Here is a 16,340-nt window from a genome sequence, read left to right as displayed (position 1 = left end):
TAACATGTTGGATTATAAACAGTACCAAAATCACCCTGGGCAGCTCTTTTTCTTTCTCCAAAGCTGCTGAGCAGCTGCAATAGCCATTGCTTTTCTGGAAAAGGAGATGCTAGGTATTTCCAATATTAAGTCTGCTTTTAGGAGTATCTTTAAATATCCAGAAATGTAGCCAAATTCTCATGAACTTGGTGTGAATTTTAGTGATGATTTCGTTTAAGATTAAGCCTTGTGTAATCTTCTGTTTTCTCCCTCACATTTTGAGTCTTCCTCATCTGATAAGCAGCTTCCTTGTCCCTGACTTTTTTGAAAGGCAGCAGCTGAGGAACACTTTTTCACTTGAGCATCTGCATTGTTTTATCCTCTCTGAAGTACCTAAGTATATATTGGCTGTCTTGCGGAGGAAAAAGGAGAGCATGGTTCTTACTGCAAACAGTGTGAAATTTATTAGAAATACAATCCAGTGGAGAAAAATGGTGAGGGACAGAGAATAAAGAGGTACTAGCTATGGCAAAATTACGTAGCTGCTGAAGGTTTTACTGTGTGATTTCCTGTTTGCTTGTTAGCTTAAAATTTTATTTTAAGCTATAGCTTGTATTGCAGGGAAGTATGAAAGGGATGGAAGAAAAAAAAATTAATAAAAGTGAAACCAAACAGGAAGACTGAAAAAAGAGGTTCAGAGGACAGAAAAGGGAGTATTGGTTATGCAACTACACTAGGATTAGCTGTCATGAACTACAGAGAGGAGAAAGGAAGATGCTGGAACATAAGGAAGGATGACCAAATAGGGCAGGAGTGGAACAGCAATCTGAAAACTAAGGAAAGCATGAAAGAATTAAATAATCCTTAAGGGAATGTAGAAGTTAAGAGAAATTTGTTTCATTACATGAATAGTAGCTTGAAATGGAATGCTACTATGTACTTGGGGAAAAATGTTAATTTAAGTGGCCTATTAAAATAATGAAAATTGTATACTTGCTGTTTACGGGACAGCCCATGTAAGTGCCGTCGAAATCCAGTTAGACAAATACAGGTATCTTGTGTGTATAACCTGAGATTATTCACTGTTAATTGTATACCTCAGCAAAGCTTGTTGAAAAATAACTGTACGTATACTGAATTTTTTAAAATTTCTTTTCATATTTTGCAGTATGATTAAGAAGGGGATATATTAGTTATGTCAGAATAGGTACATGTGATACACGGAGTGTTGCAATTTTATTCTTATATCTGCATCTATCTTTTGTAAGTTCATGAAATGTACTCTTGAGACAGAACTGGCATTGTACTTTCTTGGCTTCCTTTTATTTTGGTGTTCCCTGTTCCGGGTTTATTGCTTTCCTGAGTCATTGTGCTAGACTGGTGGTTGGAAAAGAAATGAGCAATTACCTATCTGTATGCTTTTCTTTGCCACATTTTCTTTATCCTCTTCAAACGCCTCCAAAACATCTGTTGAACATAACCATGTTTGTTTGCCCCAATTGGTGCGTGTTTTAAAGGAATGCCCTGATATCACTCCAAGTTCTTAGAATTGAGCATATCTGATTTCAATTGCCTCATCTGGCTTTTAAAGTAATGACTTTCTTGCTCATCACTGTCTTCCCCTCACAAATAGTCCGCCCATTTCTCTTAAGGCTGCCCACTTGAAACATGCTTGTGTTGAAATTTAGGTGGCAAAATCTGCGTGGCCTTGACTGTGTGCTCCTGCTCTCTGTTGATTGGAAAGCTGAGAATTAGCATGCACCAGAAAGCAGGTGTGCAGCTCCAGGAGGTGTAATTCATTCCCAGCCACAGAGCAAATGAGTTTCTCAGCTGGAAGTAGTGAAATACAGAATCTTTGTGCTTTTTATTGCCCTTCACTTGTGAAGCACACTGTTGCAAGGAGACATAAACTTCAGTAATCTAACAAGAAAAGAACATTTATTTTGGTGCCTAGTCATCCACTTGACCCCTTTCTCACACTCAAATTCTGCTCTATTTTCATCTTACATGTTACCTTTTTATAGACATGTTCATTATCGTGAATAAGCTAGACAAAATTTCGTCATACTAAGCTGTAAATCCTACTATACTTAAAAAATATTTTTACTTATAACTATTTGTTTAAATTACATTTATTTCCAGTGGGTGTGCACATATTAATGGTGGGGAAAAAATTGCAGCTTAATGCTTTTAAACTGCATATGGCTCTACACATCAACAGAATCCCCAGCGCACTGGGATGTGCAGTGTTCTCTTGCTGGTAGCACAGTAGGCCTTTTAAATAAAATGGGCAGGTATGATAAAATAGTTATCTATTCATGCATAAGGGGAATAGTATCGTGGGTTCTGTGAAATGTAAGTGGAGGCCACTTCTGGCCCCAGCTCGCAGGGTTTGTTATTCCTACCACACAGGGAGCTCACGTGCCCAAATGTAGGAGCTCTTGTGCATAAAATTAAATTAACATCTTTGTAAACAGTCCATTTTAGTTAGCAGAAATATCTTAGTTGTACTGTTGGTTTTCATGACCAGGCTAGACTTCCTCCCCCTTTCCAATACCTCAGTCTAAAGTCAACCCAGTCTAGATGTAAAATCTCTACCTGCTTATTAAACGTAGGCTGTAGTATCTGCTCTGTAAGTAGACTGTACAGGCATTAAGGGTTTGTATTTGTGTACTTTAGAGTTGAATGCAAACCCTACTGAGATAGGTTATGCTGCTCTAGAGGTACCTTTCAGTCCCAAGATCCTGTGACAAAAGGGCTAAGTGGTGGCAATTGCAAATTGTGTCATGGAGAGGTCTAATTTGATTATAAAAGGATGTCATGAAGTGCTTTCAAGTGTACAGGAGTACTGGGCATTTCTTGGGAAACATGGATTCATTAAATGTTTTTGCTAGAGGAGGAAATTTTCTGAAATCTTATATCCCAGGGAAAGACTTTTCAATGTTACTTTTCTCAGAAAGACTTCATTAGGGAAAGTTAATGTCTGTCATCATTCTGTATGTTAAAGAAATAGGTGAATTTACATAATCTTTGCATATGTACTGTAAAGTAGGTAGCACATAGCAAGTAATTCTAGGTATATTTCTGGGAGAAAAAGGAGTTTGTTTCTGAAAAACAAAGGCTATACCTAATTTCAGTGATAGGCCATGTGTTATGCATTACTAAACTGATAAATGACAATAGGGGGAAAAGGAACCCAAAAATTAGCAGTCTTTCTGATCTCTTGAATGAAAAGAAGAAAGCTTCGTGATGTTTGAATGTAAAACTTTTGTTTCTAAAATAAAATAAAAAATGCTAGGAAAGCAAATGTAACTTTGCTTTTTGTGTAGATTTAAAAATACAATCACCAAAGCTGATAGGCAAGCAATGGATTTTTCTTTAAAAATACATGGAAGTTCTGTCCACCAAGTTTGACTGAAACTTCTCTACTTCATAGTAGAGCAGTAAGAAGAGAATTTTAAGCAACAGCAACTATTTTACATGTTTCTTTTCAATTTATCAGCTTTTTTTTCTCACTGGGGAAAAAAAAAATGTAGAAAAAAATGAGAGGGGAAACTGAATGTTAACTTTTTGTCCTGAAAATTTGTTTCTCTTTCTGAGCTCTTTCATTTTCAGCATGTAACATTTTGTGTTGTATATCTCCGATCAACTTATTTAAAATAAACAATTTTCAATGAGATGATATTAAAACCTTTGAATCCCACTAGAAGAGCTTGCCAGAGAAACCCTTGAGAAAATTCATAATTCTGGATTAATTGCAGGGTTTGCTCTGAATGGAGTAAATAATACATGAACCACACACTGAATGATGAGAATTAAATGAAATACTGAATTCATTCAGTAAGCTCATTTTCTCTTCAGCACATTAAATGAGACAGAAGTTCTACAGGGATAAAAAGTCACATAAAAGACCATCATAATGTGTTGATACTGGGATGCCAAGTAAAGGTTGCAAAACAAGCTGTACTGCTGACACTCCATTATTTTACTTGCAACTTCATTTTAAAAATGCCTTTTTAAGGGGATGTTGATATTAAAAGGCTCCGCTTGTGTTTACCTTTTGTTAAAAGCTATTTTGTGAAGGATTCATTACCCATTCTGTGAAATAGCTTAAAGGTCTTTAGGTGAAAATCATTGCTGAGTTAGAAATAGTTTGTAGCTATGACTAATGGACTCAAGTCTTTTCTTACAACTTTTCATGTATGTGGATGGATCACAGGTGTCATAAGTAGTTGTGCTGTATTCAGGAGTTTTGCCTTATTTTTATAATGTTTTGTGCTTGGATATGGGAACAGTTCTCCTTTTGATCAGGCTTTTTGCTGTCCCTTCAGTCATGTTACTGGTAGTATAATCTGCGATAGTTGTTAACCCACTACCTTGTGTGGCTGTTGTCCACAATGCCAATAGAGAGCAACAGGAAGAAAATGTAAATGAACATGCAAATGAATGTTAGAATTTGCAGTTAGCTATTTGTTTCTTTGTAGTGAAAGTCTAAAGTTACTCAGTAACAGAGCTGTAAAGATCTAACCAGACCATTTTGTGTGCACCATTTGAAAGTGTTTCCTTAGAATATTCTTAAATAGACGTGAAAGTAATTTTATTTGGTCTCTTTAGAGTGTGAACATTCTCAAACAGTGGGAAAGGAAAGGATGTTAGGCCTTCATCTCTAAATAATATTCAAAAGCTTAATTTTTCTACTGCCATCATCCTTACAAACGTCTTGCTGACCAGACCCTTCCAGGAAAAAAAGAAGAGAAACAATATTCTAACCCAAACACTGTTTTGAAATGGAAAGTTCAGCATTCAGTATCTGTTATTCAGAAAAGAAATAAAATTGTTTTGGGTTTATGTATTTTTAGGTAATTTCAAAGAAAATTTTAATTGAGTGTTAAGTGTCTTGTTATATTGCAGGGGAGCAAGGGGAGCATCATTTTCCTTTCTGAAATGTTTCTCTTTTCATTGTGTACAAGTTGTACAGCATCTTCAGGCATTCTGAGCATGTGGTGCTATTCACTATGCTGATGATACTGCAATGCCTTGAGTTTGCCTGGGCTTTTTTCTTTTCTTAAATAATAACAGAGTGTTTGAAAAATAATGTTAACCTTTGCTCCACTAGTGCCCTTGAGAAATTTATTTGCAGTCATAATTCTGTATTTGAATTTGAGCATAAAGTTTATTATTTGAATGTTAGAAAGTTCTGCATGAGTACTACAGTGTAAAAGTTGTATGTCCCTCGCGTTACTGTGTCTTACTAATGCTTATTCAGAGTTCAGAGTATTAAAAATTGAACACCTGTGGTGGATTAAGGTGTAAAACAAAAAGTCTTTCAACAACCGGTAAACTGTATGTCAAGTCTAGAAATAAGCCCTGTTTAAAATTGTTTTAACTTTTTCTACAGAGCACACCTGCAACGTCGATACCCACAGTTCAAGTACAGGGCCAGCAGATGAATTTGCAGCCACCTTCATACACTGCAGCAAGTCAACATGCAGAGCAAATGAAAAAACCTGGACAGAACTTCATGTGTCTGTGGCAATCTTGTAAAAAGTAAATGGCTCCTTTATTTACCTTTTACTGATATGTAACAGATGCTTGTACATAGAAGGTGATTCTTCAAGTTCCATCCATTCTGTTTCCTTAAGTTACCTTGTACTTCGTCAGTGGGGAAAAGAAAAAGGGAAAAGTGTTGAGGAAACTGAATGCGATGGGGGAAGGCAAGACACTTAACTGCTCTCAATTATACTTCAGAGCATAAAATGAGTATTATGTGGCTTTCCTGTAGTATATTGATTCTTCAGTAACAAATGAAATAGTTGTGTAGTTAAGTTTAAAAACATTCTGAGCTCTGAAACTTGTTCTCTGTGTTGCAAATATAAAAATAGTTCCTGTACTGCAGTTACAAATCATGTCCTTACATTTTCTTGTGTTTCCAGTTTTGCAAGAGCAGGGTGTTGCAATTCAGTGTCCTGGTCACAGTCTTATTTAGCTTATGACTAATTTTGGTAATTATACCATTTGTGTGGCAGAGGACACCATTGTCATGAAAGGAAGCAAATAGAAATTAAGCCTTAAGACAAGACAGCCATGATTTAATGGTTTTTTTATTGCTGCTGTTGTTCTTAGAGAGGAGTGAACTAGCAGACATTTCGATATAGGCTTATAAAAAATTGATACAACTCTTGTTAAAAATATGTGTATCTTGACACCAATTTTTAAAATAAATTAGGTTTGTGAATATGCTTAGTTTCTGGCTAAGGGCAGAGATTGGTGAAAAAAAGGTAGTTGTCAAATAGCCACTTTGAAAACTGGAGACAAATTGTGACTGAGAAAAATTGTATAAAATACAGGATGAAAAAGAGTGAGAGGCCTCATTGCTGTAGGATGACAAAGGGAGCATAAAGCTGATTTGACAGAAAGCTGGTGGGAAATTCAGAAAATTGGGATGAAAAGATGGAGAAGTTTGAATGTTTGGAACTGATAGTAAAAATAAGGCATTTGAACAGAATTGTAGGAATACTGAATGCCAGTTAGTATGAAACCCCTGAAGGTGTAATTTCTGTTTCTTTCGTTCCTTGCAAATGTAATTCTGAGGTCATTCAGTCAATGCAATACATAGAGATCTGGCACCTTTTGAATCACTGCACTATTTTCACTTTAAAAGTGGTTTTTCTTTCTTTGATAGGTGACACTTCTCTATGTAAGAAATATATGTAAGCCTTTACTTACTTTGTAGTTTCCTCCCTTACTGCTAATAAATGGAACCATAGAGCCATGGTCTACTGGCTGCACAACAGATGCATTAACTCCCACATAGGTACAGGTGGGTTGCATTGAGGCTGAAACGAAAGGCTGGGGCAGTTTCACAGCGGAAGCCTTGCCAGCTTATAACATGTCGAAGAGTTTGCTGAACTAATTTCAAAGTATAAGTCACCAACTTCCTTCCATCTCTAAAGTTACATAGGATGAGCGGTGTTGGAGCAAGAGGAGGAGCAATACTATTAAATTACCTTACATTATCAGTCTTTTTGTAGTCAAGACTGTCTTAAAATACTATGCCAGAAAGTTTACCTGAGACTGAAGTTAAGGGCTGCAAGGCCATTGATCTCTGTATTTTATTCCAAGCCTAGTGTATAATTTTTGTTGCTTTAGTTTATCTGGCTGTCACTTCCTGTACTGCTTTTCGTTCATGGTTAAATGGCATTATTTTCAAAAGCTTTCAGAGATTTTTGCATTAATAGATCTAGTTCACATTACACATAGCTCTTGTTTTTATGCTGTCACTTCTAGAATAGTTATTTCAGTCCCAGCCTAAAACCAATTTAGATAAACATTACACTCTATGTTCTCTGTGAAGAGAGAACCAAAATGTTAAGTTAGTATTTTCCTCAAATATTTGTTGTTTATTCATATTCCTTGAACAGCCTGATTAAAAACAGATGTATCAAATCTCCTGTAGACTTCCCGCTTCTGTTAGACATAAAGAAAACTCTGTAATTGCTGCCTGTTCTTTTTTTATTTATAGTTCTCAATCTTAGATGTTTTTGAGTAGTTTAAGGGGGAAACAAGAAGATTGTTTTGAGTGGGTCATTAGTCTGTGTGAACTTCACATTCACTTCTTGGTTTCATTCTCGATTGCGTAGCAATTTTTTTTCCCCAGGATTAAGCAGGCAGTTTCATCACAGTAGAATGATAGAATACTGGGATTTTTTGTGATATTCATAGCTAACTGGAAAGATATGAAAGGAGTTACACCCGAAACAGTAATTTTCACCTGTTTCTTTATGCATGTTCTTCAGTTTAATTCTCAAAAAATATAAGCATTTTATTTCCCTTCAAAGATGCAATGCAGAAGTCAGTGAAGGCCTTAAGCATTTTACTGAGAAGCAGAATAAATACAAATAAATAAAATAGTATGTTCTTTTCCTACTGATGAATTTGGCTGCTCCGGTCAGCAACATTCCAGCGGTGTGTGTTGGTGATTTGGTTTGGGCTTTTTTAGAACTGAATTAGGAAACATTAGACCAAGATTTGAAATGCCACAGGTTTAGTAGTGTTTAAAGACTACAGTGAGATGAGGGTGAATTATGCAAAGAGTTGAAATGATTGGCCTCTGGCAGATGTGCTCAGATTTAGTATCTGAGGTGGAAGTAAAATTCTAAAAGGTGTCAGCACATTACTTTGCATTAAGGATTAACAAAGTAGGTGTTTTCCTTTGAAATTCAGCTGTCTGCAAGTACTGCTAATTGTATGCAACTTAATTTAAAAGCTGCTGTTTTGTTTCACAGGTAGGCAGATGTCTGCTCTTGAATTGCTTTGTATTTAAAAAGTAAATTGAAAATGCTATTGAATCTCCAGTGTTTGTCAAGTCAGCTATTAATGTTCTGTTCAGCAGCTGAACAGAACCATGGATGAACTAAGTGTGGAAACAAGAGTCTAGACTGAAATGACCATATTGTCAGTATGTAAGCTTTTTTTTTATTACTACAGTTAGGTGTTTCTTTAAGGAAAAATAGTTTTTCTCTGCAAAATGGTAGTAAGTTTGAATCTTTTTAGATCAGTGATTCAAGTGTATAACACTGAATATATTAAACAGTGAATGAGCCAACATAGCTAAAATAGCTTTATTTTTCTGAAGCCTTGCCATGTTGAATGAAATGTTTTGCACTGTATTTTGGATTTCACTTAGGCCATGAAATTTGTTTCATCTCTGCCAGAAATTATTCATGAAATGGTTAGTGCCAGGCTTAAGCTGATTCCCCTTTATTGTGGAAAGACGTTTTTCTGTCCTCTGAAACACCTGCTGTTGAGCCAGTGTAGTGTATAACATTTTATTTTCATTTCCTACTATGGGTTATCTGGACCAACAGCAAGAGGCAGGTATTTCTCCTTCTCGGCTTCCCTTCAGTAAGAGGTGACTGGCATGTAAAAGATGAGTGCTTTTAAAGAGAGTAGTATTTATTGCAGAAGGTAATTGTATTACAGGCGGTTATTGCAGTAGCATTCAGTTTATAACTAAGACTTACCTGTGGGTTTGATGCCTTTATAGTGCTCAGGTATCAGTATCTGTACACTTAAACCTAGGTATTAGTTGCAAGTGTGTTTGCATAATGGACACTACTGAAATGAGTAATGGAATGTTGAAGGAGGTGGCTGGATCAAAGCACTGACTGATCTGCTATTCATAAGCTGAGAGTCCTGACTTGGACTTGTCCATAAATGACTGCTGTGGGTTGTAGATGTTGCTACATCTTTGGCTGCTTGGAGTAGGTCTGTGGTGGGAGGTCATCTCCTCTTGGCACTGTTCAGCCCAGTTAGTTCAGTCACACATACTTTTCTTATAGCTGAAACTCAAGTCCTGGCATGTGAACCAGAGTGGCTGAGGTGGGTGCAGGTGTTTCCTCTTTGGTAAGACTGTGCACCAGTGTCATCTCTCCACCAAGTGTGTGAGGACAGCTGGTGGCAATGACTTCCCAAATAGCAGCAGCTAGGTTTCTAGATCTCTTTGGTCCAAGCATTAACTGGGTGTTGATGAGCTGGGTTAGGGGTATTGAAGTGAATTTTAAGCAGCTAAATCTTTTGGCCATTTTTTCCTCTGTTGGAGTAAGGGGCTTGATTTGTAACATCTGAGATACTTTTTAAGGTGTATATATAGGCTAAAAAAAACCTCAGTGCTTTGAGTCATTCACTATTTTCATGTCATGGTTTTTGAAATACAGTGATTCTCCTTTACCATCTTATATATGTTACAACAGCACATCCTTTATGTACATGAGATTGGAGGTAGCCTAGGTTGCAACAGTCATGCATTGGTAGAGTTTGCAGTCTTGAGAAATATAGGTCACGTAAGGAGTAAAGTCAGGCTCTTGAACTTTAAGAAGGTAGACTTCCAGCTGTTAAGGGAGATTGTTAGTGGGATCCATGGGGAGAAGGGAGTGGATCAGAGCTGGCAAAACCGGAGCTGGACCTGGCAAGGTATGCAAAGAATAACAGGAAGGGCTTGCACAGGTACATTAATCAGAAAAGGAGGGTCAAAGGAGATGTATTCCTGCTGGTGAACGGGTAACAAACAAACAAAGCTAGCATGGCTTCACCAAAGGATCCTGTCTGACCAACATAGTGGCTTTCTGTGTAGGAGTAAGTACATCAGAGGATAAGGGAAGGACTACAGATGTCATTTATCTAGACTTTTGTAAAGCCTTTGACATGGTGCCCCACAACATCCTTCTTCTAAGCTGGAAGGAGATGGATTTGGTAAATGGACTGTTAGATGGATTAGAAATTGGTTGGACAGTCACATGCAGAGGGTGGTGATCAATGGCTTAGAGTCTCAATGGACATCAGTGACACATGCTGTCCCTCAGGGGTCTGCACTGGGACCAGTGTTACTTACTATCTTCATTAATGACAGGGATGAAGGCATCAAGTGCACCCTCAGCAAGTTTGCAGATGACACCGAGCTGAGTGGTGCAGTTGACACACCTGAAGCACAGGATGTCATCCAGAGGGACCTGGACAAGCTGGAGCAGTGGGCCCATGGGAATCTCATGTGGTTTGACAAGGCCAAGTGCCAGGTGCTGCACCTGGGTCAGGGCAACCCCTGGTATCAACACAGGCTGGGGATGAACAGATCAGAGCAGCCCTGCTGAGAAGGACTCGGGGGTGCTGATGGAGGAGAGGCTGGACATGACCCAGCCATGTGTGCTTGCAGCACAGGAAGTCAGTTGTGTTCTGGGTTGCATCAGAAGAGATGTGATCAAATGGTCAAGGGAGGTGATTCTGCCCCAGTGATACCCCACCTGCAGAGCTGCATCCAGCTCTGGGGTCCTCAACCCAGGAAGGATATCGACCTGCTGGAATGAGTGCAGAGGAGGACCACCAAGTTGATCAGATTGAAATAAGGTCTGAGTGTGACTGCCAGCAAAGAAGAAAAATGGGAAAAGGAATACAAGAACCTCATCTGGTTTAGCTGTTCGTAGTTTGTTGCTGTATTTTGCTTGTATTGCAGAGAATGGGTGTATTGGAATTAACGTTAGCATTATTTTGTTGGTGAAGTGTATGTAGAACCCACGATATTTCAATCAGATTTGGAAAAATCATACTGGCATTTATTGGTAGCTCACTGGTAATATGTGTACATGTTTTTCCCTTTAAACTTTTACAACTTTTCATTTGTCAGTGCATGTCTCAGTTCAGAAAAAAATAAAAGTTAACCATATGAGTTGATGCTTGTTATATTTGTACCTCACCATTAACTGGAGAAAAAAAAATTAAATTCCCCTCCCTCTTTTTGTAGGTGGTTTCAGACACCATCACAGGTTTTCTATCATGCAGCAACTGAACATGGAGGAAAAGATGTCTACCCAGGGCAGTGCTTATGGGAGGGATGTGAACCTTTCCAGCGGCAGAGGTTTTCCTTCATTACCCATTTACAGGTGCAGATTTTCTTTCACATATTACTTCAGAAAACAGTAGGAATTTCATGGTAAATTTCCACACACCTTTCTTACTGTCTTTCTCTTTTCCCCAAACAGGATAAGCACTGTTCCAGAGATGCTTTGCTTGCAGGATTAAAGCAAGATGAACATGGACAAGCCGGAAATCAGAAGCCTTCCAATAAGTAAGAGACTTGAGCCTTATTAACAATAGAGAAAATAAGAGAGTTAGAAATTATTGAATGAATTTGTTTATGACTTGGCTTATCAGGTGAAACTCTGCATATGTAAGAATCCATAATCAAATTTGAGGTCCGTTCCAGTAAGACAAAAAGGACACAAAGGGGAGTAGATTCTGATGTAGTTGCAGTTATCTTAAAAAAGAGCAGGTAATTCTTTAAAATATATGGGTGAAAACTCTGCAATCAACATTATTCTCAGCATGTTCTCCTGTTTTTTTCCCCAACTGGACAGCATTTTATAACTTTCCTTATAACAGGGAAGTGCTTGTAATACAAATGGAAAGTTATTTGTTGTATAAAGTTCATGTGTGACACAGCTGAGATGGATTGTCTTGTAACTTGCTGTATTCCTTACAGTTTTATGGTGTAAATTTGGGCTGATTTGATCCAGGGACTGTTGTAATAAACTTTCCTTTAAACAAGCAAGCAAGATAAAGGATAAAGACTCCTCAGAGTCTTCTGATTTTGTGTTGCTATCTGAAATCAGGTTTGGCTCGTCTCTTTCTCAGAATGATTTCAACCAGCTGGAATTAATATTGGAGAGTGCAACCCCATTGGTGTGAGGTTTTGGGGCTGGCTGTGTTATCAGTGGAGTTGTTCAGGGTTCAGTTATGTGTGTAAGTGTGTTAAGACCTGGCCTTTGATAGTAACTGACTGGAACCACTTTGTTGCAAGCTAAAGATGTAATTGCATGGTCCCAGGCAGATTTTTGCAGTCTGTTCTATGGCTTGTAAAATTGCTACCCAGCTGCTGGAAGCAGCAGAGAAGATCAAGTTACGAAAACTGAGAAATTTAGTTTGAGAGTCCTTTTATTTTTTAATATAAAAAACCATCTTAACACAGACTTATAGTTGCTTTATGGTGCCTCATTTCATTAAATTGAACAACACTCAGACCTTGGAAAACCACAAAAAAAAGAATTATGGTAATGTAGTCTTAAATACTTGGTAAGTGGGAAGTGTAGGGCTGACACCATCTACTAGCATGATGTGTTCTTAACTATGCCTTTTCATAATGTTCCATCACTCAGCACATTCCAGTAGCTATGTGTCCTCACAAGCTTCTTCTAAACTGGCACAGGTACTCATAGGAAAAAAACTGTTCATACACCCCCTCTTCTGAGGCAGAATTCCCTAATTAGGTCAGATTCAGAAAGCAAGAATTTACATGCATAACCAGTTCTTGCTAAAATACTGAGATTGCAATATCACAAGATACTAAGGATGTGATTTCAGAACACAGATTGAAATGAGAACATTCCTCTGCTCAAAATAGGATGTTTTATGTCTTCAAAAGATGTGCAGATGTGGTGCATAGGGACATGGTTTAGTGGTGGATGTGGCAGTGGTTAATAGTTAGACTTGGTGATCCTGGAAGTGTTTTCCAGCCTAAATGATACTATGATTCTATTTTGACTTTCTTTGACATCCCTTGTTGCTTCTCATGGCTGGGCATTGCTTACCGTGAGAGAGCTAGCTTTAGTTTTTGCTAGATTGCATGGTAAATCAATTTGTTTAAAAAAAAAGCTCATAGAACAAAAGAGTGGGCTTGCCACGTGAGTGGAATCTATTTGCCTTGCTGTCAGTTGAGCACCAGTACAGGAGGTGGGCTGGAACAAAAGGAAGGGATGAGACCTTTCTCTGTCAGTACTCACAGCAGTTAATACACTTCCCTCTCTTGTGAAAACATAAAGGTTCCCTTTCCATTACTTTTGCTCTCCTCCGTTAACAAACAGGGAGAGTTTAGTGAAGTGTAGCACGTCCCCCGCGTTACCTTGCAGCCCTGCCCCAGAGTTCTGTTCCCACAGCTGAAAAGAGCATCTGGCAGCTACATGAGGGAGACAAGACTTGATAATTTGCTTTCTAGAATCGATGACTTGTCAAATGAAACCCTAAGCTCAATCCAACAGCTCACCTCAAGCTGCCTTACAGGTTCATGTTTGAAAGCTGTCTTTCAAGGTTTTGGCTTAATTTACTTTTTGCTGAGTCCTAGAAGTTTGTCAGATACATCAGCTCACGACTGATAGTCCATATTATTAAACTCTTGTACAGAGCTCTGAAGGAACTTAAAAAACCTGGTACTGAGATAAAGCATGTTTAGGTCATCAACTTTTAGGCATTTATTAGGTGAACTTTCTTCACTTAATTCCTCACCATTTAGTAAAACTTACAACTACCTCAGAGACTGCAGATCGTGGGTGTTACCAGTGCTGGAAGTAAAATGTGGAACGCAGTATACAAGGCCCCGTTCCCTGATCATCCTTTCTCTCTATGATAACACACTTGAAAAAATCTGTAATGGCTTTTGCTAGAACCAGTTAGGCAATGTAAAGCTGCATTACAGAGGTGGTTTTGTACCATAATTCTGTATTTCCTTACTTTTGAAGTTTTATTATTTTAATTCTTCCTCTTCTGGTTTTCAGAGGTAGCTGAATATTGCATTCTGGAAGGTCAGGTAGCACTAGCAATTTAACTGTATGTTGACTGTAGCTTTATGCATTGGAATCCTTTTGGATTCATGGTAATTGTTTTTTCCTTGTTGCCACTGAAGCAAAGGTGATTATTCTTCATGCTCTGTGGGAGTCGGGCAGGAGATAACTACATCACAACCATAAATGGTATGGTTTGAAGTTAAGTTGATAATACAATTAAAGAAATTAAATCTAGATGTTTCAGGAGAGAGATACTTTCCTGCAAACACAAGTCAGTCCACTTGATGTCTCAATAACTTTTTATCAGTTTCTTTTTTCTTCAAACTTAAAAAGAGAAGATAATTTTTTAATATCTTCCTAATTTATTGCAGTTGTCTCTTTTTCAATATTTCTAAAATCAAGGCAATAGTACTTCAGCTTTCTAAAATATGGCATGATAGCTGTTGAAGAGAGACGTTCGGAGCAGCCTCCACTGATGAATCCTTGTGCTTTCTCAATACAAGGAAAACAAAAATGTTACAGAAATTACAAATGAAGACAGTAATTCTTTTACTGTGGTACTTGATCTTCTATAAACATGTCATTGCCCACCAATTTCTTAATTCAGCCCCTGCCATTCTCCTTTAACTTCATAAAGCTTTTTATTTATTTCATATATAATATTTTTTTTATCTTACATTATATATATTATTTTATTTCCATTTGGGGAGGATGACAGAGTGTTTATGAGCTAAGGTTTTAGGGAGGGGTCTGCCTGTTACTACATCTTAATTTTTAGCTGGGCTTCCTTGCTGTTAGAACCTCAGATTACTAAGAAAGTCTCTATTTTTAAATAGAGAATTCAAGTTTTATTCTTAGAATATTTCAGTATAAGATACTTAAATAAAACTCGTACAGGCTTTCATTCAAAAAATTTAATATTTACATTTGATTTTTGCTACGTTTACAAGTAAGCACTGCTTGTACTTCTTAACCAGGTTCTAGGGTATTAAAAGACTTCATAATAGTATTGTTCAAAGTACTGAAGTGTGGTGATGTTTTTCGCCACTAATACTGCAAATTGTTTTTTAGGATGACATTATGAGTCTAACTCATTAAGTGAAGTTGCATATTTATACATTCTGAACTCTGATGTTATGAGTAATTTCCAAGTTTTTACATGAAATAGAGCTTTGACTTCAGTGTTAATACTGAAAATGGAGAAATTGCTTCTGCTGTGTTTGTTATACCCTGCTTAATTCATTAATCTCAGTCTAAAAGTTGCAGTAACAGGTAATGGGTTTTACAGATGTTTGATCTGATTTAACAATCACTTGTTTTATGTCCTAGAACATAACTTACGTTATTTTATATTACTCCTCACTAATCCCAGTTAATATATATTTTATATTGTCTTAGCATCTAATGGTCCCAATCAGCTGTGTCAAGTTTTGAGTAGCTATACTTTCAGGACCTTCTCTGGCCAAATCTCAGATGGCATTTGCATAGCTGCTATCACAATTCCTGTCTGATAAAACATTCCTTTAAATTGGTACGCTTCAGGAAGTGGCAGTGTTACTAGTACAATTTATTACTTTTGCATCACAAATGTCATGGAGGATGAGCAGTACTTCTTCAAGAGAAGTGTTTTTTCACATAAAATAAAGTGCATGACTCTTCTGAAGGTTTTACAATAAGGCTTATCTCTGTGGAAGCAATCATGTATCAGCACCAAGTATTAACGGATCTTTGTGTCTCTGTTCAGATAGGTTAAAAATCGTAAAATAGATTTTCCGAGTTGTTAATCATCTAGAAAGCAGCACAAAGCTTATTTTTATTAATTCTTTCTTTACTAATGTAGGCAGCCAGCTGCAGGGGGTACTGCCTCTACTCCCAGAGCACAGAAGGCCATTGTGAATCATCCGAGTGCTGCCCTAATGGCATTAAGGAGAGGATCAAGAAACCTTGTCTTCAGAGATTTCACAGTTAGTATTGTTTGAATCAAGTGTTAGATAGTAATTATTGCCTGCTATTAACTGCTGGGCTTTTACATTTTTTTTGTCTTTACTTCCATAGGATGAAAAAGAGGGACCAATAACTAAACACATCCGATTAACAGCTGCCTTAATATTAAAAAATATTGGTAAATATTCAGAATGTGGTCGCAGGTAAGCATTGTATAATTTTTCCGCTATCAGTGAGCACTGTTGTTTCTGTTCTTTTCAGTACCAAACAATAGGTAGGTTTTACCTATCTTTAAAAACCCCAGTAAGTATA

At 37.4% G+C, this 16,340-nt stretch overlaps 1 protein-coding gene across 1 annotated transcript in view; it reads left to right on the top strand.

Annotated features, from left to right (window-relative positions):
- Positions 1-16,340, top strand: part of ARID2 (AT-rich interaction domain 2) — a 92,757-nt gene that overhangs the window by 73,351 nt on the left and 3,066 nt on the right. The window contains exons 16-20 of the mRNA XM_042017911.1: positions 5,378-5,526; positions 11,273-11,411; positions 11,511-11,596; positions 15,925-16,048; positions 16,140-16,231. Coding sequence (XP_041873845.1) covers positions 5,378-5,526; positions 11,273-11,411; positions 11,511-11,596; positions 15,925-16,048; positions 16,140-16,231 — 590 coding nt within the window. The remainder of the gene's footprint in view (positions 1-5,377; positions 5,527-11,272; positions 11,412-11,510; positions 11,597-15,924; positions 16,049-16,139; positions 16,232-16,340) is intronic.

The sequence above is a fragment of the Corvus kubaryi genome, unplaced genomic scaffold, assembly GCF_017639235.1.
Source record: "Corvus kubaryi isolate FWS band 111438036 unplaced genomic scaffold, C.kubaryi_AGA036_p1.0 137, whole genome shotgun sequence".
NCBI classification, from domain to species: Eukaryota; Metazoa; Chordata; class Aves; order Passeriformes; family Corvidae; genus Corvus; species Corvus kubaryi.
Note: the sequence above shows the minus strand (reverse complement) of the source record. Positions and strands in the feature narration are given on the sequence as shown.